Consider the following 25,116-nt stretch of genomic DNA (forward strand, 5'->3'; position numbering starts at 1 on the left):
GCTTAATATTTTCAGATGGAGCTTGAAATCAAATTTTCATGGATGGATTACAATATGGATAATCCATCCATAGAGGATTGAGAGGTCAACTAAGTCTCTAGCCGTAATATTTGATTTGAGGAAATTATGTGACTCCATTAATAGAGCTTGAATTCTAAACCAGAACTTTTGCTTTAACCTTCCTTATATTTGGAATATTATTTAAATATATATGTTAAAAGGGAAATGATATTTGAGAATTAACCCTTATAAATATCAAGTATTTAAAAGTAAATTAGCATTTACTGAATGCTTATTCAATAAATACACTTTAGAATAATTTGTTAATCTTTATAATAACCAGTTGAGAGAAGTATTATTATCCCCATTTTACATATGAACCTGAAATGTGTACCTTTTAGCTATTATGAAAGGGAATAGACTTGTTATTATGTCAGAGTATGGAAAATTGGGGATTTAAGTGAAAGTATTTTTATTCATTCTGAATTTGTCTCATTTGAATTGTTGGGAAAGCCTCATGAAAATCTGTTAATTTTTAAAAAGTTTTTATATAAATGAAAAGGTGTTAGTGTTCATATATCTAGGCCACAGACACGGACATTTTAAATATAAGACAATACCATCAGTGATAACTTGCTGAAGGAAGGTTTATTGAACACAAAGAATTGGCAACATTTTCTATAAGGTATTCAGATGAGTCATCACATTTGTATGTGACGTTCTTGCAGATGAATGGGAGATACAACTATTGATGGCTAGAGGTTATATTTCAGTAACAGAAAGACAAAGGGACAGACTTCTTTTAGACTTGCTCATTTTTCTTGGCAGATACATATAATGCCTCTTCTGCTCGGAAGGCATTTGGCATATGCTAGCTCTTGTGTCTCAAATTAATTGCTTTGAGATTTCTCTTCCAGGGAGTGGAGCCGGGTGCTCAGTATTTTGCTGCGTTGGTCTACCTCCTCCAGAACTTTCTTAACCACTATGGCTTTGGCTGGATCTAGAAATTAAAATTTAAAAGGAGATTTTAGAGAGTGAGAAAAGATGAATAAGATTGTAATAGCTAAAATGTAGAAGCAACCCAAGAATTCATCAGTGGGTGAATGGATAAAAAAATATGGTAAAAACGTACAAGGGAATATGACTCGGCACTAAAAAGGAAGGAAATTCGCCTGGCCAGCGTGGCACAGTGGTTGAGTATCGACCTATGAACCAGGAGGTCACAGTTCGATTCCCCAGTCAGGGCACATGCCTGGGTTGCAGGCTCAATCCCCAATTGGGGGTGTGCAGGAGACAGCCAATCAATGATTCTCTCTCATCATTGTAGTTTCTATCTCTCCCTATCTCTTCCTCTCTGAAATCAAGAAAAAATAAAACATAGAAAAAATAAAAAGGAATGAAATTCTGACATGCTACAAAATGGACAAATCCTGAGGATATTATGCTAAGTGAAATAACTCAGTCACAAAAAGGCAAGTGCTATATGATTCTGCTTATATGAGTTACCTAGAGTTGTGAAATTCATACAGAAAGTAGAATGGTGGTTGCCAGTGTCTGGGGAGGGGGAATGGAGAGTTATTGTTTAATGGGTATAGAGTTTCAGTGTTAGAAGATGAAAAGAGTTCTAGAGGTAGATGGTGGTGATGGTTGCACAAGAATATGAATGTACATAATGCCACTGAACTGTACACACAAAAATGGTTAAGATACTAAATTTTATGTTTAGTATATTTTAATTCAATAAACTTAAAAAATGAGTAAGAAAGTATATCAATTAAGGACTAACAGGATTTTTATATAGGTGAACTATGAAATAAGCACAAATACTTGGGCTCATTTTTTGGTGAAATTTGATTTGCTAAAAATATGGCGACATGTTACTTTGTTTAAAATTAATATAAAAAAGAAAAAAATAAAATAAATAAAATTAGCATACATCTCTAAAGACAGACACCTAGCACTCACTGATGTCCACTACAAATCTTTATCTACTCTTACGTATAATATAGAATATATATTCTGGGAATATAAAAGCAATCAAGCTGTGCATTGAAAATGAAGTAGTATAGCATAAAAATAGAATTCACTCAATTACCTTTGACTTGACTTCCCATGTTTCCAGACCCATAATCTTTAGACTTGTAACCTCCAGATTTGCAAGCCCTGTAAACACATATTATTGAAAACATTACAAAAGCGTGCGTTGGAGAGAACCCCTTCAGTTCTAAATTCACTATTATGTTTTATTTAGCTGTCTGGTGAGCACATTTCAGTGGGTTACATCTGCTTTAGCATCAAGAGGTGAGTCTTACATTTTCATACCTTACATTTCAGTGGGTTACATCTGCTTTAGCATCAAGAGGTGAGTCTTACATTTTCATACTTACATTGTAACTACAGGGCTTGTTGCATTTTGGTTTTGTAAGATGTGGCTAATTTGTACCTTGGCAGTAGCGTATCATGTTTAATATTTAGCGATGTGATAATAAATGTGGTCATATCAGTTCCCAGAGATCTAAGTTTCATGCAGATTTCAGTATATGACTTCTCTGTAAATTATTTTACCTACCCGTCATCTCCGCCTATGAGGAGGCAGTAGGTCTCAATCTCTTTTTCCAGGAGGACCTTGATGTCCAGCAGCTGCTCGTACTCGAGCTTCTGGCCCTCGGTCTCGGTTCTGACCTGGTGCAGCTGCTCCTCCAGGGCCCCGATCTGAGCCTGGATCTGGGCCAGCTGCACACAGTAGTTGCTTTCTGTCTCCGTCAAAGAGCACTCCAGGGACTGTTTCTGTAAGGAAACAATGAAGAAACTGAGACGGATACACACATATACCAACTTGCTTTGACATAATGACGTTCTCCTCTTGTTAGCTCTGCTCTTGCTGTAGATTTCCTGTGGACACATGGTTAAGAAGTCTCTGTGACACTCTTAAAATGAGCAAGTCTTTCTTTTTGGCAGAACAAGTCTAAAGTCATTGATGTTGCTGTTTTAGCTGTTCTAGATACAATCCTATTATCTCCTATTCTCTCTTAATGTTTTGAGTTAATTATATAAAATAATATATGCATACTAGAGGCTCAGTGCATGAAATTTGTGCACAGGTAGGGTCCCTAGGGCTGACTGGCGATCAGAACTGATCGGGGCCTTCCTTCTTTCTGTGCCAACCCCTGGTGGTCAGCGCATATCATAGGGAGTGATTGGTCTCCTGGTCAAACTCCCAAGGGGACAATTTGCATATTAGGCTTTTATATATATAGATATTCTCAACATGGTTAAGAGATTTAAAAAAATCTTATTTATTGATCTCAGAGAGGAAGGGAGTGGGGAGAGAGATAGAAATATCAATGATGAGAGAAAATCATTGATTGGTTGCCTCCTGCATGCCCCACACTGGGTGTGGAGTGTGCAACCCAGGCATATACCCTGACTGGGAATTGTACTGTGACCTCCTGGCTCATAGATCAATGCTCAACCACTGATCCACACCGGTCAGGCAATATGGTTAAGAGCTTTAAAACCAACCGGCACATATTTAAAATGATAACCGAGGAGATGGTAAGACATTGTCCTTTCCTACCGTGGCTAAGAGAGACTGAAGTTCAATTTCCAGTGTTTGCAGATTGCGCTTCATCTCAGTCAGCTCATTCCGGGCGGAGGTTGTGGCGCCCACATCCTCAGAGATCTGCTGTTGCAGGGAAGCGCTCTGGAAGGTAGAAGTGAGGGAGCAAATCTTAGGTGTGAGCATCACCAAAATGCAGCAGGCTTGTTTTCTCACAAAGACTCACCTTCTCATTGAACCAGGCCTCCGCATCCCGGCGGTTCTGCTCCGCCAGGTCTTCGTACTCGGCCCGCATGTTGTTCAGCAGAACCGTGAGGTCCACCCCGGGCGCCGCGTTCATCTCCACGTTCACGTTGCCCCCGGCGACGCACTGCAGAACTTGCATTTCCTAGAGGCAGAAAAGTGTGTAGCTCAGCTAAGCAGGGGTCTCCTAGAAAGTCTAGAAGCTCTGGTAGCTTAGCTTAGGAAGGGTTCTTAGCATTCACCTGGTTCCGTCTCCCAGGCTGTGCAGTGAGCTCCCTCTACATGTTATATATCCTGTCCAGCGGACACAACTTTCAATGACAGGGAACTCACTGCCTCATGAAAGAGCCTGTTTCATTCTTGGAGTTTTTGTTGCTCCAGAGGTCTTTTCTATGATGAACCCAATTCCAGCTCATAAACTCCAATTCATCAATCAGTTATAGTTCTGCTGAACAGAAAAAAGCCTTAATTCCTTTTCCAAATGAAAGTCCTTAAAATGTCCAGAATGAGCCCAGCTGGTATGGCTCAGTGGATGAGTGTGGACCTATGAACCAGGAGGTCACTGCTGGATTCCTGGTCAGGGCACATGGCTGGGCTTACAGCTTGATCCCCAGTAGGGGACATGCAAGAGGCAGCCAATCAATGATGCTCTTTCAGCATTGGTGATTCCATGTGTCTTTCCCTGTCTGAAATCAATAAAAAATATGTTTTTTTTAAAAAATTAAACAAATATATAGAATGAGTGATCCATCATCTCTTTTTCTATTCATTTATAGCTTAAATGTCTCCACCTCCGTGGACTTGGTCATTATTCCATTTTGAGACCAGCTTTGATGTGTTCGCCAATCAGCAATATCCTGAACTCAGCATGAACATGGTGAAGGGCTGAGTCTGGATAATTTTGAACAGTTGAAATAACTATGAGTAAATACATATTTATGGTTACATATTTATACTTGCTTATAATTATAAACTTATTTATTATTAGTAAAGGAAGAACATCATCTTCTAAAGAATCCTAGTTGTCTATTAAGCTATTAATCTTACACAGGCCATTATAGTGTCTTGATGGACTTTCGTGTCAAACCGATCTCCATGTGAATTTTGGTTCTGCCCTGTAGTAGCTACCTGGGAACATTGCTTCACTTCAAATCCCAGTTTTCTTATCTGAAAATTGAGGCGACAAATAATATCCTTCTCTGTGTTGTTGAAAGATGTGAAATAGTAATAAGACCAACAGTACTACCTGGCGCGTAAATACTAAGTAAATGCTAGTCATTATGATCATTATCATCATCAGAGAGGTTGGAGTCAGTTTTGCATATTATTTCGTCCGAGGTGTGTGCTGTTGGGGTGCAGTGAGTCATTCTAAGATTGTGGATGGCAGACACCACTAAGACTGTACCACTGAAACAACATGGAGTGGCTTCCGCCTCTGCTGCAGGAACCCTCCTCCCCACCCCTGTCCCAGGCCCTGGATCAGTCCTCATGACACTAATGAGGCTGTCTTTCCTCCCTGTACCAAGTCCCTCAGGTGAGTCTAGCATTCGTTCCTCCGTGGTGGTCCCATGCCTTGTCTGTCTCCAGGTGGGGCTTTTACTTCTGAGGATTTAGGGAAATCTTCCCCAGTTCAAACAGAAAAAGATTAAAAGATGCATGGGGGTTTGTCTGTGAGTCATTAAAAAAAATGAAATCAATTGCATTCAATGCACCAAAAATTCATTGAGTAACTACCAGGGGGCTATAGCCATACTTGAACCCATATGTTTATACAAATGTTATTCTTCAAATACTTAAACTTACAAGACAACCTCATGACTAAGCAAGCAGCATTTTTAGCTTTTCTCCTTTAAGCCCTTGGCTTGACTTTGAGAAGTTTTTTGGCTGTTTAAAAATATCAAATTCCTTTTCAAAGAATAAAGATATGATCAGGAAACTGGTTCTGAAAGCAACCCCAGAGGTGTGTCTGGAGTAGTGGCTGTATGGTCTCATTTAGAATCTAGCTTCCCACGATGACCACTTTGGACATATACTATTTATTTGGAAGTGTAAATTTTAATGTAACAGTTTAATTCCAGTCTCATTATTTCTATAGCCATACTTATTAAGAATATGTATTAATATTAAGTATATATACCCAATGTGTGTATGGAGTAAATGTTTAAGTGTTTTAAATCTGCCACTGTTATATAGAAATTTAGATCGTTTCCTTAGGCAGTCCTTACAATATACATCTTTTATCTCATTAGATGTAATATTTTAAGTGCACCATTTTAATTATCTATAGCTATAATTATCTAGCCAACTACTGCTCTTTAACCCTGATTGGTCTGGAAAACATGATTCTTCCCCCCCCCCCCCCTCCCACCCCCCATGGGAAACAATGAGAGAGCAAGGGTGAATCTGCACAAAGACTTGGCCACTTCTAAAGACAACTCAGGCCCCATGTCTGTCCCTTTATTAGGACCAATGTCTTGTTGAAGAAGCCAAGTATGAGATCTCCTATCGGGTAGGGAGTGTCTGCAGAGGGGTGGCAAAGCATAGACAATCAGCTCTCACCTCTTTATGGTTCTTTTTGAGGTACGTCATCTCCTCACTCAGGGTTTCATACTGAATCTCCAGGTCTGTCCGGCACAGGGTTATTTCATCCAGGACTCTGCGCAGCCCGTTGACATCACTCTCCACGCTCTGGTGAAGAGCCAGCTCATTTTCATACCTTAAAGGGTGTTAATGATTTTCCAATTTGTCACATGGTTGGGGAAATAGCCAGCAATCAATGAGCAAATAGAATTGGGAGGTGCCAGATTTGGCCACAAGAGACATTTTCAAAGTCTACTGTATGGTAATTATTCTTTTCTTTATTTTGATGCATTTCTTTGACAGAAAAAGAACTAGGGCATTGAATACTTCTTTTATGGCAGTTCATACCTTAGTTCTTATGGCAAAAGTATAAAAAAGTAATAGCATTCTGTTTGCTTTAAATCCCAGTATTTTAATATTTAATGGAGGGATCAAAAAATAAATTCAGTTTAATGCTTCGCATTAATCTCCATGGATTCTTTCGCTCTGGGAGTCTACTTACTTGAGTCTGAAGTCATCCGCTGTCAGCCTGGCATTATCGATCTGTAGAACAGCATTTGAATTGCTGGTGGTGGAAGCGATGATCTAGAAATGGGGAGTTTGATATTTTTAAAGGCAATTTATTACAATCAATAAAAAAGTGGTTATGTTTTAAGATTAGAAAATGGAAATAATCAAAATTAATATAGTGACATTTTAAATCATGAGGTTAACCAAATGAATCTACTTCGTGCTTATTTCCAATGCTAAATTGAAATTCCTTTTAGGAAATGACAAGTAGGGATGATAAATGTGTTTAGAATTCAGTGAGGAAAGGAAAAGAGCCTTTAGAAATGAAAGCTCATCAAAATGATTGAGGAGTGTAGTTTCTTACCTGACTTTTGAGATCATCAATTATAGGGAAGTATCTACTGTAGTCGTGATCCAGACCACGGCAAGATCCAGGCCCGAATTTCTCATACCAGCCCTTGATCTTCTGCTCCAGGTCGGCGTTGGCCTCCTCCAGAGCTCGCACGTTGTCCAGGTAGGAGGCCAGGCGGTCGTTGAGGTTCTGCATGGTCACCTTCTCGTTCCCAGAGAGGAGGCCCCCCTCATTCACAGTAAAGCCAGCACAGGAATTGCTCCCGCCTGCATTTCCTCCCAGTGTGCTGCCCCCAAAGGCACAGGAGAAGCCACTTCCAATTCCAGGCAGGCTGCAAGCATTTCCAGCCCCAAAGCTGGCTCCCCCACCCGAGAGCCTGAGCGACCCCGTGGTGGGACGGGCACAGGCCCTCCTGGAGCCACTGGGAAGTCGAAGAGACATGGTGTCCGGTCAAGAGTGTTGCAGAGCTGTTCTCGTGAGTCCCAGAAAGGAGTGCCTTCTCTCCACTGTTTTGGGTGCCTTTTTATAGACAATTCTCAAGTGTGTTCTGGACGATATTCTGCCTACACAGAGTAAAAGGGAGCTTGCCAGCCTCAGCAAGCTAGCGTAATTGGATGATTTTTCCTAATTAGTAACTGACTTCGCTGGGCTCATTTCTGTAGGAGGGCAGCTGCCCTCAGGTTGGTGGTTATCTGAGAAATGGGTCTGGGTGGAGCAATTTCAGGTTCCTTATTACGTTTTCAAATTGTGAGTGAGTCATTCTTCACTTCCCTCCTTAGAAGATAAAACTCATCAGTCCGCCACACCATAGCAATCTGGCGTCATGGTTTTGGGCTATTTATGCCCAGGCAGATTTTGATGTCTTTGAGACTTTATAAAAAATGTTATTGTTACAATTCTTTCCACTTAAGTGGGGAACAGAACTGGGATCATGATTTACCCAGCCTGGTCCTTTAAATACCAATCCCGCCCCCATACCCTCTCGCCACTGTTTCCGATGGGAAGTAACTTCCATTTTGGCTGACATGCATCCTGTTTTGTTGACACTTACTTATAGTTAGGTATAGCTGCCTTCTCTTAGCCATTTTGGCAATTAGGAACACACCCCTAATTGCTGTTATGAGTTGTGGGAGTTTGGAAGGATATTAACTTATTTCCTGACCCAGCAAAATTTGAAGCCAACCTGGAAGCAAATATTTCATCTGTTTTTATTTCATTGTGGTTTAGCTTAGGTGAAAGTCATCAGTAAATTAACTATTTACTGGGTGTGGACCCCCATATAGTTATTGAAAACCCTAAATATTATGGAATTTTTTGAAAAATCTGGAAATTGGCTTATGGACAAAATTTCCATGAACATTTATGTGACACTTGTAAACATATGGATTCATTCATTCATTCATTCATTCAACAAATATTTATAAAACATCTACTATGTTCTGGGGACTCAAGATAAGTAGAATAATGCATTGTTTCGCCTTTTGTGACTAGCGTCAAAGTTGAATCATGTGCCAGAATTTCTTTGTTTTTTAAAGGTTTAATAATATTCCGTTGCATTTATATACCATATTTTTTTTTATCCACTCAACAGTAGGTGGGCACTTGGGTTGCACCCACCTTTTGGCTATTGTGAATAATACTGATATGAACACGGAAACCATGATTTTACTCTCTGCATAAACACATTCTTGATGTAAACAAATCAAGCAGGATCAAAGAGTATAGAGTAAAATGTTAAAATCCTTTCTCACCTTTCTCTTTCACTCTCCTCTTTACTCTCTCAGGCAACCACAGTTCACCATTACAGATGTTTGTACCCTTCCAGATGGTTTTCCATGCATTTGCATACCTACATAGCATGTAGACACACATGCCTAGGCGAGTCATCTGTGTTATATGTATTGCCCTGTAACTTTCCTTGTTTACCTTACATGCCTTAGAGCATGCATTGGTAGGTGTCTAATGAGATGGAAACTGTTGGTTGGTCCCCAAAATTTTTAACTGGGCAGTAGCTACCCACAGTAAGATTACTTTCTCCATATTCTTTGTAACTACTTGTGGTCATGTGATTAAGCTAGCCAATGAGATATAAGCAGAAGTATATGTGGTGTGTTCTAGATACTTCATCTAAGATGCAGCTGACACAAGACTTTGTCCCATCTTCTCCCTTTCCTCCATCCTGCTGATATGGGTGCGATGGCTGGGTTCCTGGGGATTCTCTGGTGCAAAGGTGCCATCCCAGCCCTGAATACCTTACCTCTGGATTTGTGTGTGGGAAAGAAATAAATTTCTATCTGTGTAAAGCCCTGTTATCTTGTTGTTTTTTGTTTGTTTGTTTGTTTTGTTTTTTAAATATGGAACGCTTCACGAATTTGCGTGTCATCCTTGCGCAGGGGCCATGCTAATCTTCTCTGTATCGTTCCAATTTTAGTATATGTGCTGCCGAAGCGAGCACCTGTTATCTTGTTATGTTACTCTGGGCCAAACCTAATTTTAAGTAATTTGTTTAACCATTATTAGGAGACTTTCAGCTTTTTTCCAATTTTTTTTTGCTATTATTAACAATGCTGAACATATTCATGTTTTTCTTTAGGATAGATTCCTTCCTTTTTTTTTTTTTTGCCAGTTCTTTTTCATTGGCTTTATTGAGGTTTAATATATGTAGAGTAAAATTCATCTTAAACATACAGTTCTGTGAGTTTTAACAAACACATAGTCATGTAACCCCCACCACAATCAAGATACAGAACAATTCATTAACCCTGCCCCCAAATCATCTCATATCCCTTTGTAGTCAACCTCTCCCACAGCCCTGGCACCATGAAAATGCTGATCAGTTTACTATGTCTGTAATCTTGTCTATTCCAGAATACCATATAGATGGGATTACATAGTATGCACTCCCAAGAAGGATGACATGCAAAGAACTTGAGAAAGGAAGAGAAGAAAAACAAAGTCGAGGCTTTTTATTTGTTAAGAAGTGAACGATTTCCTTGGGTTAGTTAGCCAGTGGGATTTTGCACAGCCAGGCTTTTGAAAACAGCAACCCCTCCCCCCTCATTATGGCGTTTTAGAAGGTACGCGTTGCTCCATCGTAATATTGCTTATTTTAGAGGATTTTTCTTCAACTGAGTGGACCCTCAGTGAAAGGACATTGCTGAGTTGATCTAGCTCCTCGACCACTGTTTTAATAACCGTTTCTTCTTTTGAGTCTAAAATAAAACAAATGAAAGTTTAGTGTTCATTCTTAGCCGGTTGAAAGGTATGTAGTGACGATGGGTAAGCTTTTTAAAAATGGTGTTTGCAAGTTCGTGGAAAATGAAATATTAATACTGTGTTTGAAGTCTATGGTTAGCAGGGCCTGGGATCTTTTTCTTTCTTGTATTTACCACTGTTTTTAGAGAAATGGGTGTTTGAGAGCATAAATGAAGCATGGATTAAAACATGTAAATGTTAGGCATGTACAGGCCTGGAGCAACTAATGTCTTCTTTTAAACATCAACTTGCCCAAGTTTTGTGGTTTAAAATAAAGTAGTTCTGCTATCAAAGCATTGAAACTGTGAAAATAATAGTTTCTAAGTAAAAAAGATATTGAGGGATGGGTTCCCCATTTCAGCAATCTCATACTTTGATCACATCTGTTCTACTAGTATAAGAACATGAAATATGAATATTAAGAACTATCATAAGCTTACAAATATAAGTGACTTATTTAATGTAATTGCCAGAGTTTAAAAGAGCTACAACAAGTAAAAATCCTCCCATACCTTTGACTTGATTTTCAGAATTTACAGGCTCACACCCTTTTGATATGTAACATGTGGACTTGCTTTTTCTGCAAAGAGAAGAGTAAATTATTGCATTTATTTCATTCGAGAGCTCATAAATAATGATGAATTGGGAATGAAAGTTTTGCAATTCTAGTTTCAATAAGATTCAAATTCTTATGTTTAACGGACATTAGTTTTTCATGACTTCAATACAGTAAAAGAAGCGATTAAATGGATGTTTAATCTAAGTGGATGTTTAAATTAATGGATAAAAAATTCCTTTGTGATCAGACATTCTCTCTTTCATCTAGCAATATGGGGACTGCAAGATCTCATTCTGACTTTTCAGTCAATCACCTGGCCAATGAGCATGGTTGGCGTGCCTACTGCACTGAAGGCACCAGACTATGTGCTGTAGAGCGAGATACAAGCAGTTTACGTTGTTGAAAAGAAAAAGGGAGCACATGCAAGTAAAGTTACCTCTAACATGGCAAGAAAGGTAAGAGAAGTGAAGAATGAGTAGTGTAATGAGCACGTTGTTCAAAGGAAGGAGCCATCACTGTTAGGGTTCTTAAGAGAATACGCTGTAGAGACTGACACTAGTCTTGGAAGATGCATAAGATGCTAAGTCATGGTGAGACCATGGGCAAGATTTAGTAATAGCCGCTGATTACCGAATCCCTTTTGTGTGCAAGCCACTGTCATAAGCACTTTCCTACATAGTGAGGCACAATGTTAAAAGTATTTCAGAGTCTGAATTTGGTGTTATCATAGTTCTACAATAAAGAAACTGGGGTTTAAAGAGCTTAAGCAATGTGCTCAGATTCTCCCAAGGGTGTCATTCTGGTAACTAAGCAAGTAAAAATAAAATAGGATGTGTTATGATGAGAAATGTCCTTCAACACTAAGTCACGGAAAGCCACTTGGATTAGAGTAGAGGAATTGTTCAACGTTCTGTATTTAAATGTTCTATATACTAACAGACTGCACATATTTTACAGACTTAAGCATTTGATTTTGCTGCCTGTTTTCATTTCAACTGGATGCAGTAATAACTTTCTGAGGCCATACACAGGCATGCTCTTTAGCGTAGGACATTCTAGGGTACAATTATTAGTACACACGTATATTGAGAAAACCTGGCTGATGTGAGATGAATTTTTTAATAACTAGATTATTTTTCCACGCGTTAATATTTACCTTCCGTCTCCATCTATTAATATGCAATACGTTTCAATTTCTTTCTCTAAGAATATTTTGATATCGAGAAGCTGTTCATAGTCCAGCTTCTGGCCTTCGGTTTCCGTGCGGATCTGTTGGAGCTGTTCCTCCATCACCCCGACCTGATCCTGGATTTGCTGGAGCTGAAGGCAGTAATAGCCTTCGGTCTCTGCCAGGGAGCATTCGTAGGAATGTTTCTGAAAGAAGAGCAAAGCAAGACTTGCCTGTAGAATCCATAAATAACACGTTCCTCTTTCAACACTCTCAAGGCGGAATGAAATATTTGTATGGAGTCTAAATTCTTTCAATCGAAATCAGCATTAGCAAAGTTTTAAAAATGTTTTTCCTTTTCCTTGAAAAAAGTTTCTTTAAAAAAATTTGGGGGTTGATGGGTCAGAAGTAATGTTTACGGACAAAAATCTTGATATTTAATATTTTTATATGTATTTAATATATTAATATATATTTGATATATTTTATCTTTTCAGTTACATATACTTAGTTACCTATTTTGTTATATGATATCTGTATTTATTTATTACACACACACACACACACACACACACACAGACACACATATTCAAATCAGTGGTGATTCCTACAAACCGTGGCCACGAGGGATTGAAGTTCTATTTCCAAGGTTTGCAGGTTGCGTTTCAGTTCCATCAGCTCATTCCTGGCCACTGTGGCTGCTCCCACATCGTCAGAAATCTGCTGTTGCAGCGAAGCGCTCTGAAGCATAATTGTCAGAAGGGTTAGTGTCCAGCCTGGTGGTCTATTGAACAAACAGGCCCTTGACCTGGGTGTGTGATTTGCCACAGACGTACCTTCTCGTTAAACCAGGCTTCCGCCTCTTTGCGGTTCTGCTCGGCCAAGTCCTCGTACTCGGCCCTCATGTTGTTCAGCAGAACAGTGAGGTCCACGCCTGGGGCTGCATTCATCTCCACATTCACGTTCCCCCCGGCTGAACACTGCAGGACCTCCATTTCCTGGAGAAGGGATCAGTGTGGATATTCAGGCGGAATTTTGAGAATCACAGTGCTGTGAAATAAACAGTGAACTCGAGGAAGGAAGTCTGATAGGACACAGAGCCACCCCGCAGTGTCCTGACCTCCTCATGGTTTTTCTTCAGGTAAGCCAGTTCCTCAGTGAGGGCTTCACACTGGATCTCCAGGTCGGCTGTGCACAGGGTCAGCTCATCCATCACTCTGTGCAGACCGTTGATGTCGGCCTCCACGCTCTGGTGCAGCGCAAGCTCGTTTTCATACCTGGAAGGCCATTCAAGAGCATGAGAATTACAATCGCAGGCAGGTGCAAAGGGTACCTTCTTCAGACATTTCATGCCCTGAAAGATGATGTCTGTACGCGCTGCTGAAGCTGATGGTGATGGCAGCGTGGTGGATCGCTTTGGAACCCCCACTCCATCTATGGACATTATTTTGGAGGAGTTGTTTTTCAGAGTTGATATTTGTCACCCAAATATGCTCGACAGCTGAATCAAAATATGGTTTCAAGTTTACTATGGCTTTTTAAAATAAGGATGCATTTAATTTCTTCAGTGATCCAGTCTGACTTTATAAAAACATGTTGGTTCAAGTAGGGGGTGAGGGCATATGTTGGGGGTGGGAGCGGCCAGGGAGAGGTCTCAATGGGGGAAGAAGGAGACATATCTAATACTTTAAACAATAAAGAATTTAAATTAAAAAACATGTTGGTTTTTAAAGCAAAAGATATGTTCTTTACTCCAAATGTAGTCTTTTCCCCTTAGTTATAAGAATGACTTTATTTTTTACCTACTTCAGCCTGAAGTCATCAGTGGTCAGTCTGGCATTGTCATTTTGTAGAACAATGCTGGCGTTACAGGTGGTCACAGAAATGATCTAAATAGGGTAGATGGTGCAAAATGTTAAGTTCCAAAAGTCAAGGAAAACTCCAGATTTAAGTGTGATTCTTATCTTCTTAACCCATCAAGTATCTATTTTAGTACAATTTTTTTCTACATTAAAAGGAATCTGGATTTTCCTTGGATAATAAATGCCTAGAACTTAAGAGCCAAAGTGTAAGTTTTATAATCATGAATACTTTTATTACTCTTGATTTAAAACTATGAGCTAAATACAAGATCAACAAAATGAGTCTGTTTGTTTTAAAACTAATTCTTTTTCATTCATTTCATTCTACAAATTTTTATTATCAGGCTCCAAACACTAGGAATACATCATTTATAGTTGCTAAGCACATTTGCTATTTTGTGTTGCCTTTAGGTTATGGACACCTCAGATCTATAATAAAAGTCTGCAAATCCACATTTCTTACCTGCCTTTTAAGATCTTCAATGACTGAGGAATATCTACTATAGTCATGATCCAGTCCCCGGCAAGAACCAGGCCCATATCTCTCATACCAGCACTTGATCTTCTGTTCAAGGTCTGCGTTTGCTTCCTCCAGAGCTCGCACGTGGTCCAGGTAGGACGCCAGGCGGTCGTTGAGGTTCTGCATGGTCATCTTTTCATTGCCAGAGAGGAGGCCATGCTCATTTCCAAGAAAACCAGCACAGACGCCACTTCCCAGCCCTCCACCACCGCTGTAGAAACCTCCTCCAGAAGAAACGCTCCCAAGAGTACAAGCAAAGCTGCTTCCTGCTCCAGGCCCACTGCACACATTCCCAGCCCCGAAGCCTGTCCCTCCCCCAGACAGCCGGCCAGGGCCAGCTTGAGAGCAGACCCGCCTGGACCCACTAGAAAGTCGAAAGGACATGGCGACAGCACAGCCGAGCAGCCCTTTCTTAGAGCAGAGCAAAGCCGAAGTGCACCACCCATGGAACTTACTCCCATTGGCCTTTTATAGGATGCGGTACGTCATTCAGCCTTTACTGTGCCGATTTATAATAAAATGTTACTCATACTCTAATTCTTGTTTTTCATAGCTGGGTGATTGTCAATACTGTCCAGTCTGTAGGTGGAAAAGTGCCCAAGGATATCTTTCCATAGAAAGATATCCTGCAAATGAGACTCCTCTTTCCAAGAGGTGCCAGATGGAGTAATATTGAGTCATAGCTTCAAAGGTCCAACTTAAATAGACAGCTTTTTGACCTCTGGAATAGATTCATTTCCCCCTCTACATAACAAAAATTTAATAAGTCAAATGGGAAATGCCTACTGCTTTTGTCCTGTAAATGCTTATGGAGTATCTTTATTATTATTTCATGCGTTTATTGAGTGTTTTCTTTCTTATTAAAATTAGATACTCTCAATATATAGTGACCCTTTGGTGGTGGGAGTTTTTTAATAGATTTTTTTAAAAACTGAAATAACAGAAGCCCTGCAGTTACCATTTTAACTAAAAAGAATGAATATGTGGCCTTGACAGAAAGTTAATTGCAATTGAGATTTCTTGGTTGAGTCCAGGAACAGAATGTCCATTCAACTAACTTCTGTCTCCATATTGTTCATTTCTCCACCTCAAAAATATTGTTTTACTGCCCTTTAGTTTAAATTTATGTATTTAAGGCATCATGGATTATTTTGAGAAGTGATTATCAATGTTCCTATTGATGAGTGGGGAGTTAAATAGATGAAGAGGAGCGTTTTCATTATTACCTAGAAAGCCAGTGATTTGGTACTCTGAATAGAAGATTAATTGTCATAGATAAGAAGGCTTTTCATTCTCTTGCCTTGATGCCATGGGAAGTTAACCTGTCTGGTTGGGCTTCATTTCCCTATTGGGCAAATGAAAATAATAATGTTGAACAGCCTCAAATGAATGTTGAGCTATTCCAATAATTAAGGACTATAAAACAGTCTGCAGGGCACAAACATTTTGTACATGTTAATTACTTAAATTATTATAATAAAGTGGCCATGTCAGAAGGGTCAGGTCTCTGTCATTTATAATGGTACAAATTGATTGGTTGACTAATTATGGGTTCGAATAGTTTTGAAGCAGTAATTTTTTCTGAAGGAGATATTTTTCAAGGTTGTGGATATTGATGACTAGTTTGAAAAAACCTCCAACGTTACTGTTCATAAAAGATATGGAATATTGGGTGGCCCAGAATGCATGGATTTGTTTTTGACCAAAATATTTTAAGATAATTAATAGAAAACTGAAATTCAGGCCACTTGACCATGTTTAGAACAATGTGTGATGAATTAAGAGATGCAGCTCATATTCAGGGCCTTAGTACTGATTTTGTTGTGACCTGATCAAAATTTTAATCTTTTGCTCATATCACCCAGGAATAAAACAAGAAAAACAGAGTAGTTTGTCAGTGTAATAGTTGATAATTCTTGAGTTATAAGAGGTATTATGAGACTGCCAAGTATTATTAACATAAACTACTGGTCTCTAGATATTTTATAAATAATAATTAACTTGCAATCTTTTGTGAAATAAGTTAAGCATATATTATTAGGACGATTTTGAAGATGAGTGGACTCTGAAGCTAAGTGGCCACACAGATCACAAAACATTTTTATGTCAAAGCAAGACTGCAATGTCTGATGCTTAACTCCTCAAAATGTCATCTATTATTCATATGAGCAACTCTCCTGAATTTTCTTAATCATAAGTTTCTTCTAAAATAATAGTTTAGCTTAGCCCTTTCTGGAAGAGGGAGATAGATTTAACAAATTCTCTAGGCCATTCCTATCTATGTACTAGTATTTCTACCCTGAGAATGGTTATTTTACTCAGGATACATGTGTTCAGCCACATATCATTATCATTTTTTCAGAATCCATTAGGTATTAGAATGTTCATTATATAATGTGCATACCGTATTTGATTTAAACTTTTAAGTTATGCAGTGTTAATGTTTGCTTATCTCAGGATGAAGTTTCATACATAATCTTATTCTAATGATCATACACTAATTTTGCCCCTGATAATTTAGTGTTTAGCTTCAAACATGCTTTGCTATCTTTTGCCATTGTCTGAAATTCACATTCTACGTTTGTTAGCCAGGTTTAGAAATGTATTTTTCTTGGACATGAATGATGTTTGTTTTGTCACTTGATTTCTAGTTGTGTTTTTTCCCCCTGAGAATCAGATTCTAGTATCCTAACTCCTCCCACAAAATGGCTTCCCTGGTTTGTTTGGGAAGGAGACGCTGATGACTTTGCTTAATCTCAGACTAATTGGGGTTAGAACCAATTTGTTTTTATCCTCCCTTTCTAGAAGGAAGGTGGACTCATGAGGTTCTCCCTAGCATGGTGTTATGATGTGGTTAAGCACACTGATCTGAGCCACAGCTTTTGTATCCACTCATCTACTGAGGAAACTCATATAGTTGGCTTTTTAAAAATATGTTTTTATTGATTTTTAGAGAGAGAGGGATGGAGAGGGATAGAGAGATAGAAACATTGATGAGAGAGGAACATCATCAATCAGCTGCCTCCTGCATGCACCCCACTGGGGATCGAGCCTGCAACTGAAGTACATGCCCTCGACTGGAATTGAACCCGGGACCATTCAGTCTGCAGACTGAAGCTTTATCCACTGAGCCAAACTGACTAGGGCAAGTATATATATTTTTTGATGCAATTGTAAATGGGATTATTTTCTTAGTTTCTCTTTCTGATAGTTCATTATTGGTGTATAAAAATGCAACCGATATCTAGATATTTATTTTGTATCCTGCTACTTTATTGAATTTATTTATCAGTTCTAGTAGTTTTTTGGTGAAATCTTTAGGGTTCTCTATATACAGTATCATGTCATTTGCAAATAGTTTTACTTCTTCCTTTCCAATTTGACTGCCTTTTATTTCTTCTTGCTGATAGCTGTGGCTTGCACTTACAGTAGTATAATATGCAAATTGTCTCCTTGGGCAGTCGTTTGACCACTCACTATGACATGAACTGACCACCAGGGGGCGACACAGAACATGGTGGATGTCGATGACGTGCTGTGGCCTCTCCCTGGCTACCTGAGGGTGTGGGTAACAGGGATGGAGGTGTGGTGAGAATGCGGGTTATCTGCTGAGCTTGCTCTCACTCCCCCTGCTACCCTCCCCCGGGATGCCAGGGCTTGTGGGCCGGGAAAGCCCCCCCGCGCTCAGGTGCCAGGCACCTGCGAGGAGCCCGGCTCACACCCACGTGGCCTCTTCTGGTTGAGCTGGGCCTCAGCCGCTGGGACTGCAGGGGCCGGTTGGGCTCCCCATGAGTTTGTGCAGGAGCTGGTTTGCAAGGCCAGCCGGGAGAGAGCATGCTGCCTGCCTGGCTTCCATGCGGTGCTGCTGGATGGCCCAGATGCCCATGCTATGCTCTGGCCCACGGCGTCTGGCCGTGCTCACCGCATCTCTGCGTGGGGACTTGGGCGCCGTGACTCAGGTTGAAGGGAGCACACGGGGGCACGGGGGCCCAGAGGTCAGCTGAGACCTGCCCTTCCATGCCAGACACTCGCTCTTTGATCGCTGGCCAGGCCTAGGGACTGCACCCGTACACGAATTTTGTGCACCGGGCCTCTAGTATTGAATAAGCATGTTGAAAGCATACATCCCTGTCTTGCTTCTGATCTTAAGGGAAAAGCCCATTGAGTATGATGTTGGCTGTCATGTATGAGGTTGTCATATGTGGACTTCATTATGTCCCTGGCAGACAGAACCCCTGATGATTTTCACAGTGAGATGTTATGTGGCGCCTCTTCCTGGCTCTGGTGCTCTGGGCTGGGAAACCTCACTCTCCTAAGGGAAAACCTTTGCAGCTGAGATAGCCCTCTGGGATCTCAGCCGCCCCCTGTGGGATGAAGCCAGCCCTTTTGGGTCTCCACCCTTTCTACCCGTCTGGATGTGGCTTCCTCTGTAAATTCTTGGTTATAAGACTTGTGCTCAGCTAGTTCTCAGTTGGTTATTCAGGTTGGTTGTTCTATATTTTAGTTGTCATTCCAGTCTGATTCCTGGGAGGAGGTGAGTGTAGCTTCCACCTACTCTACCACCAGCTTGGCTCTCCCAATCTTTCATCTCTCTGAAGGTAGGCAGTTATCACTATAAAGTTCCTACTTAATACTGGTTTGCCAAATCCCATAAGTTTTGGTAAATTGAATTTTCATTTTCATTTGTCTCAATGTATTTTTATATTTCTCCTTTGATTTCTTTGACCCATTAATTGCTCAGGAGAGTGTTGTTAAATTTCTATGTATTTCTGAAATTTCCAATTTTCCTCCTATTATTGATTTCTAGTTTCATACCAGTGTGGTCAGAAAAGATACTTGTTATGATATCAGTCTTCTGAAATTTGTTTGGTGGCCTCACATTGTGAAATTGACCACCTGCCTCATCTAGTCCTCACATTTCTCTCTTTTCCTTTCTACCTTCAAATACCACCATTTTTAGTTTTAGTGGGTTTTTTTGTCTCATTTTTAGGATATTTCTGATTCTCCAGTTCCTTATTTCCACTTCTCTGTCATGTTGCACTTAGGGGTTAGATTTTGTTAACTGTTTTATTCTCCTTACCAGCACCTAGTGTGTGTTTAACAAGTATTTTTACAAGGAAGGACAATGTAAAACTTTACAGAAATGCGAAAAAGACTCCACCTAGTTTGCCCGTTAAATTTACTCCTAATTTCTGAAGGTCATTGAATTAAATAGAAGAAATTAAAGACAAAATTCAGTTCCAACTGGGGGTTAAGTTTACAATGCAAAGACTGACCAGAACCAGGGAAGATGACTTGCAATAGGAAAAGCTTTTATTGAAACCCCACCACAGAGAAAGGCAAAGGAGTGTTACTACTCTAAAAAGAATTTGTCTTCATTCGCTGGAAGGAAAGCAGAAACATAAGAGGGCCCTTATTTAGGAATCTAGCTTCAATTTGACATTTTAATTTAAGGCCATGCTTTTGGGGCTCAGGAAGGCACCCTCTGTTCACTCTTCATGTTGTTGACTTTGGTGGACTTCTCTTCCATGGTTTGAACTCTGGACGAGAGGACTTTGCCACGAGGATCTATTTCTTCAACAATTGTTTTAATCAGGGTGCCTTTAGATGCCTCTGAAATGACACACATGAATTGGTAAGATCTCTCAAATTCATAAAGAGGAAATAACTTGTCATTTGGAACATATACAAATAAACACTGAATGCTCAACACTGCTTTGTTTACCTTTTATCTGATTTCCTGGTCCTTGGTAGCCTTTTGATTTAACGCAAGAGCTGTAAAAATATAGAGAGCTTGTATTAATAATTTCACTCGGTGTTTTGCTGAGGAAGCGGGAAAATATTGATTTAGCATTAGATTCTTAAATAACAGTAGAAGAAGTTTAGGTACACACGATGTAGGTCAGAGATACTTTGTACTTGATTTTAAAAAATAGTTAACAACCTTAAAATAAATTATTTTCTCAATGGAAGCAGTCCTTACCCATCCTCTCCATCTATCAGGCGGCAGTAGGTCTCAATCTCTTTTTCCAGGTGGACCTTGATGTCCAGGAGCTGCTCGTACTCGAGCTTCTGGCCCTCGGTCTCGGTTCTGACCTGGTGCAGCTGCTCCTCCAGGGCCCCGATCTGAGCCTGGATCTGGGCCAGCTGCGCACAGTAGTTGCCTTCCGTCTCTGTCAGGGAGCACTCCAGGGACTGTTTCTATGGGTCCATAAGACAATTTAGTAGAAAATGTCACAGTGCTGTTTTAGCGTAAGGCAAAGCACATAGACATTTAAGAGAGTTATCTTCATGTAATGCAAATAATATTTACTCAAAAGATTCCACTCGTTCAGTATTAATGGTTGCCTTTATTATGTGTCATACTATTTTTATCTGTGAGAATAACAGTTGCATGTTACTCACATACCCAGGAGTGTTAGCAAAGATGAAGTTGTTTCCTCACAGGGCACAGTGTAAAGATTCCCCCCCCCCCCCCGAATATAGCCTGTGCTTGGAGAGTCTGACACAATTTGCCACTTGCCCCCAAAATAAAAGTTCCCCTAAACGTTTCTACCTCATTTCTAATCATGTGACAGCCTTGTCTCATGAGGACTGCAGCTCTTCTATGAAAAAATAATCCTGTAGTGACCTGCATATACTTTCCAGAAGTAGAATGACCCAAAGAATGACCTTTTCGTCTTTAAATCCTTTGATTCATTGGCTAGTGGATCCACATGGGTTTATATAGGGCTTCTATAGAAACCCACAGAGGGATGGATGCTTGCTATAATTTTACATGGAATAAAGATGAGAATGTCTTACCCATTCATCTGCAATGATTTTTATACACCGTCCTAATTTTATATACAATTATGGCCTCTTTTGTGGATAAATCTGGGGGTTTACTAGCCACTGTGGAAAAAAGTTTAGACTTGGGAATTAGAAAACTTGGAGAGAAGTTATGGTTCCTTCGTATCCCACTGTGGGACTCTGGGAAAACGGCTTAACTTCTTTGAATCTCACATTCTCCTTTTGGAAATAATGACAGGAATTACAAAGTCTTTCCTGCCTAAGCCCCAGAGCCATTGTGGACTCGTGTGGGTGAAAGTGCTGGGCAAACCCTTAATAAATAGGTTGTTATTATCATCCTGCGTGTTCAGCTTTGTAGGCAACCTTCATGCCTCTACTTTGCTTCCTGTTTGTGCCACTTAAAAAGGAACTTGTAAGTGCTCTTAATTAAGTGGGCAAAAGGAATGCTAGATGAAGAAGCTAAGTGGGGAGCAAACGTATTTCTGCACCCCACGGACAGTGGCTTCTGCTCTTTTGTCTTGGGAGAGAATATTCATGGTAAAACTATTTCTTTTACGCGTGCGCCCCCCCCCCCCCATAACTATACTTGCTAATTTCTAATGTTTCATAATAATTAGCATCTAGATATAGTTTTCAGGCAGAGAGGAATCTACTGTGCAGAGTGCAGATGTGCCTTATTTCAGTAATGAATGGGTAAGTATCGTGTAGAAGAAAACTCTGAAATATTTCTTAACTTCTAAAGCAAACACTTATTATTATTATTATTTTTAGTAATTTTTTACTTACCATTGCTAAGAGGGACTGAAGTTCAATCTCCAGGGTTTGAAGAGTACGTTTCATCTCAGTAAGTTCATTTCGAGCGGAGGTGGTGGCCCCAGCATCGTCGGAGATCTGCTGCTGCAGCGAGGCGCTCTGAAATGTGGGGAGTTAGGTCAGGGCGATGCTGGCCCTCCCGTCCCGGGGCCAGGTCAGCGCGCCCTGGCGTGGACTCACCTTCTCGTTGAACCAGGCCTCCGCATCCCGGCGGTTCTGCTCCGCCAGGTCTTCGTACTCGGCCCGCATGTTGTTCAGCAGAACCGTGAGGTCCACCCCGGGCGCCGCGTTCATCTCCACGTTCACGTTGCCCCCGGCGGCGCACTGCAGAGCCTTCATTTCCTGGCACCGATTTGTTAAACCGTGTTAGTTAGGATCTGAATATTTGTTGTTGTTTTTTTTAATATATATTTTATTGACTTTTTACAGAGAGGAAGGGAGAGGAATAGAGAGTTAGAAACATCGATGAGAGAGAAACATGGATCAGCTGCCTCCTGCACACCCCCCACTGGGGATGTGCCCGCAACCCAGGTACATGCCCTTGACCGGAATCGAACCCCTGACCCTTCAGTCCACAGGCCTACGCTCTATCCACTGAGCCAAACCGGTCAGGGCAGGATCTGAATGTTTTTAAAGGAGCCAGACCGACATGATCCATACAGTTAGACACTTTTTTTTTTTTTTTTTAGGGTTCATTTCTTTAGAGGAGGACGAATAGAAACATTTTAAACCATCAAACCATATGGAGAAATGGACAAGTTTCTCCTTGAGATTGATTTCAGACATGACAGCTGTCATCTGAAAGGCATGTTTAGAGTTTGGGCGGAGGGCGGGCTGTGGAATCGGGGGAGAGGCCCCTACCTCCTCATGATTCTTCTTGAGGTACGCCAGCTCCTCGGTCAGCGTCTCCAGCTGGATCTCCAGGTCCGTCCTGCACAGAGTCAGCTCGTCCAGGACCCGGCGCAAACTGCTGACGTCCGCGTCCACGCTCTGGTGAAGGGCCTGCTCGTTCTCAAACCTCAGAAAATATTTGCAAGTTTGATCACGTTAGTCACACCACCTTTTAGGCCACTGTAGACCTGGAAGCTTTGAGGTCAAACTGTTAAAATATACTCAGAACTTCACTATGGATCGGCCATAAGGCAATACATGAATTTCTCTGAAGCCAGAGAACGGAAATAGTCCAAATTTTCTTTCATGTGATGTTGACATTCATCTGTCGGCCCTCATATTTCCCAAGTAAAATATATAATCCAGGCTAGTTATTATAATACACATTTAACAGACAAAGAGAAACAAAGAATTGAGCCAACCTCAAATAGCCTAAATAAAAGCGTGACCTGCTTAAATAATTTTAAAAAAAAATTCTCTTAAGCTCTACTTACTTTAGCCTGAAGTCATCAGCCGTTAGTCTCGCATTATCATTTTGCAGGACAACACTGGCATTACTTGTAGTGGCAGAAATTATCTGATAAATGGAGAATTAGTGAAGAATGAGGAAATCCTTTTTAAATTTTCAAATTTCCTTGAAGAAAGTCACCAATGAAATAATAGTAATATTTCTGGCACCCTGTCTCCAATAATAAGATGATTCTATTGAAAATGGGAAATTTAAGTCTGACCTCTTTTACTTCCCCCCCCCGCCCCCTGCCCCATAAAAAACAACAACAAAAACCTCTTTCTATAGAAAAGCCTGTAATATATAGCTGGAGGCATTGGACAGTTTTTGATATTTTGATATTATTAAAAGCATCAATATGCACACTTTGTACCAGGTGCTAAGTGAGACACGTTCAAAGATTAGAATTTTAATATACATTATTTTTAATGTGCATTGTTTTTAATATGAATAACGAAGTACCGAGAACTAGAAGCTGAAAGCAGAGCCCTGCTTCCTGTGTGCGATTGCTTATATATTTGTGAGTGTGTGCGTGTAGCTAAATACTCTTATGGGTCTTAACCCTCATGACATTGTGTTTCTTACCTGGCTCCTAAGGTCGTCAATTATTGGGAAGTATCTGCTGTAATCATGATCCAGACCGCGGCAAGAGCCAGGCCCATATTTCTCATACCACCCTTTGATCTTCTGCTCCAGGTCCGCGTTGGCCTCCTCTAGGGCTCGGACGTTGTCCAGGTAGGAGGCCAGGCGGTCGTTGAGGTTCTGCATGGTCACCTTCTCGTTGCCGGACAGGAGGCCGTGTTCATTCCCAAGGAAGGCAGCACAGGAAGCGCTTCCCCCGCCCAGCCCTGCGCCATAGCCTCCTACAGATGAGTTGCTCCCAAAGGTGCAAGAGAAGCCACTTCCAATGCCCGGCACACCGCACGTGTTTCCAGCCCCAAAGCCAGCTCCCCCGCTAGCCAGCCGCACAGAGCCCACGCCCGCGCACGAGCCCAGGCGTCTGGATGCAGAAGAGAAGCGCACAGACATGGTGACCAGACAGGAGCGAAGCTTGTGCCTGGAACGAAGCTGCCTGGTGAGTGTCCTGCTCAAACAGTTCAGTTTGTCTTTATATACACATGATCAGGGTGTTTCTGGATGAACCTTGCAACCCAGAGCAAAATGGTGCTTGCCAGCTCATCATGAATTATTTATAATTGGGTGACTTTTTTTTTTTAATGAATGTCTTTACCCTACTGTGTCCATTTCTGTAGGTGGATAGTTACCTTGGGGTTATATGTTATCTCCAAAATAAGACAGGAAGGAGTATTATCAAGATTATTATAGTGATGCATTTCAAATTTAGTATGAGTAAGTCTTCCTGTCTCCCAGGCTTCAGGAATATAAAATCCCTAAAAGAATAAAAAAGTGTCATAGACAAGTTTCTCTTTCTCTTGATTAACTAACAACACTCCATTCCCCTCACCCCCAGCAAGTGAGGTATCATATTTATGGTTTTCTATGG

The 25,116-nt window shown here is 40.6% G+C and overlaps 3 protein-coding genes across 3 annotated transcripts; all 3 read right to left on the minus strand.

Moving 5' to 3' along the window:
- Window positions 1-629: 629 nt before the first annotated feature.
- On the minus strand, window positions 630-7,685 carry KRT25 (keratin 25, type I). The gene is made up of 8 exons (XM_006774351.2): window positions 7,257-7,685; window positions 6,885-6,967; window positions 6,362-6,518; window positions 3,786-3,947; window positions 3,578-3,703; window positions 2,570-2,787; window positions 2,096-2,163; window positions 630-1,000 (listed from the first exon to the last, which is right to left on the minus strand). The coding sequence occupies exons 1-8, from the start codon at window positions 7,683-7,685 to the stop codon at window positions 891-893; spliced, it is 1,353 nt and encodes a 450-aa protein (XP_006774414.1). The 3' UTR covers window positions 630-890.
- A 2,619-nt stretch (window positions 7,686-10,304) lies between these two features.
- Window positions 10,305-15,224, minus strand: KRT26 (keratin 26, type I). The gene is made up of 8 exons (XM_006774352.2): window positions 14,552-15,224; window positions 14,033-14,115; window positions 13,347-13,503; window positions 13,063-13,224; window positions 12,842-12,967; window positions 12,215-12,432; window positions 11,012-11,079; window positions 10,305-10,456 (listed from the first exon to the last, which is right to left on the minus strand). Exons 1-8 carry the CDS (start codon window positions 14,990-14,992, stop codon window positions 10,305-10,307), a joined length of 1,407 nt encoding a protein of 468 aa, XP_006774415.1. The 5' UTR covers window positions 14,993-15,224.
- A 4,675-nt stretch (window positions 15,225-19,899) lies between these two features.
- LOC102759420 (keratin, type I cytoskeletal 27) lies at window positions 19,900-24,974 on the minus strand. The gene is made up of 8 exons (XM_006774353.2): window positions 24,198-24,974; window positions 23,599-23,681; window positions 23,075-23,231; window positions 22,394-22,555; window positions 22,187-22,312; window positions 20,592-20,809; window positions 20,334-20,383; window positions 19,900-20,221 (listed from the first exon to the last, which is right to left on the minus strand). The coding sequence occupies exons 1-8, from the start codon at window positions 24,639-24,641 to the stop codon at window positions 20,079-20,081; spliced, it is 1,383 nt and encodes a 460-aa protein (XP_006774416.1). The 5' UTR covers window positions 24,642-24,974; the 3' UTR covers window positions 19,900-20,078.
- Window positions 24,975-25,116: the final 142 nt, after the last annotated feature.

This window comes from Myotis davidii, unplaced genomic scaffold, assembly GCF_000327345.1.
Source record: "Myotis davidii unplaced genomic scaffold, ASM32734v1 scaffold327, whole genome shotgun sequence".
NCBI classification, from domain to species: Eukaryota; Metazoa; Chordata; class Mammalia; order Chiroptera; family Vespertilionidae; genus Myotis; species Myotis davidii.

Excerpts from the sequence above, each read along its gene's own strand:
- LOC102759420 (XM_006774353.2), bottom strand. The coding sequence starts at position 24,641 with ATGTCTGTGCGCTTCTCTTCTGCATCCAGACGCCTGGGCTCGTGCGCG. Across the intron at positions 22,556-23,074 it reads TCAAGAAGAATCATGAGGAG|GAAATGAAGGCTCTGCAGTG; the intron begins GTAGGGGCCTCT and ends AATCGGTGCCAG. Across the intron at positions 22,313-22,393 it reads AGGCCTGGTTCAACGAGAAG|AGCGCCTCGCTGCAGCAGCA; the intron begins GTGAGTCCACGC and ends CCCACATTTCAG.
- KRT25 (XM_006774351.2), bottom strand. The coding sequence starts at position 7,685 with ATGTCTCTTCGACTTCCCAGTGGCTCCAGGAGGGCCTGTGCCCGTCCC. Across the intron at positions 6,968-7,256 it reads TTGATGATCTCAAAAGTCAG|ATCATCGCTTCCACCACCAG; the intron begins GTAAGAAACTAC and ends CCCCATTTCTAG. Across the intron at positions 2,164-2,569 it reads CTCATAGGCGGAGATGACGG|GGCTTGCAAATCTGGAGGTT; the intron begins GTAGGTAAAATA and ends ATGTGTTTACAG.
- KRT26 (XM_006774352.2), bottom strand. The coding sequence starts at position 14,992 with ATGTCCTTTCGACTTTCTAGTGGGTCCAGGCGGGTCTGCTCTCAAGCT. Across the intron at positions 14,116-14,551 it reads TTGAAGATCTTAAAAGGCAG|ATCATTTCTGTGACCACCTG; the intron begins GTAAGAAATGTG and ends TACCCTATTTAG. Across the intron at positions 10,457-11,011 it reads TTCTGAAAATCAAGTCAAAG|ACTCAAAAGAAGAAACGGTT; the intron begins GTATGGGAGGAT and ends GTTTTATTTTAG.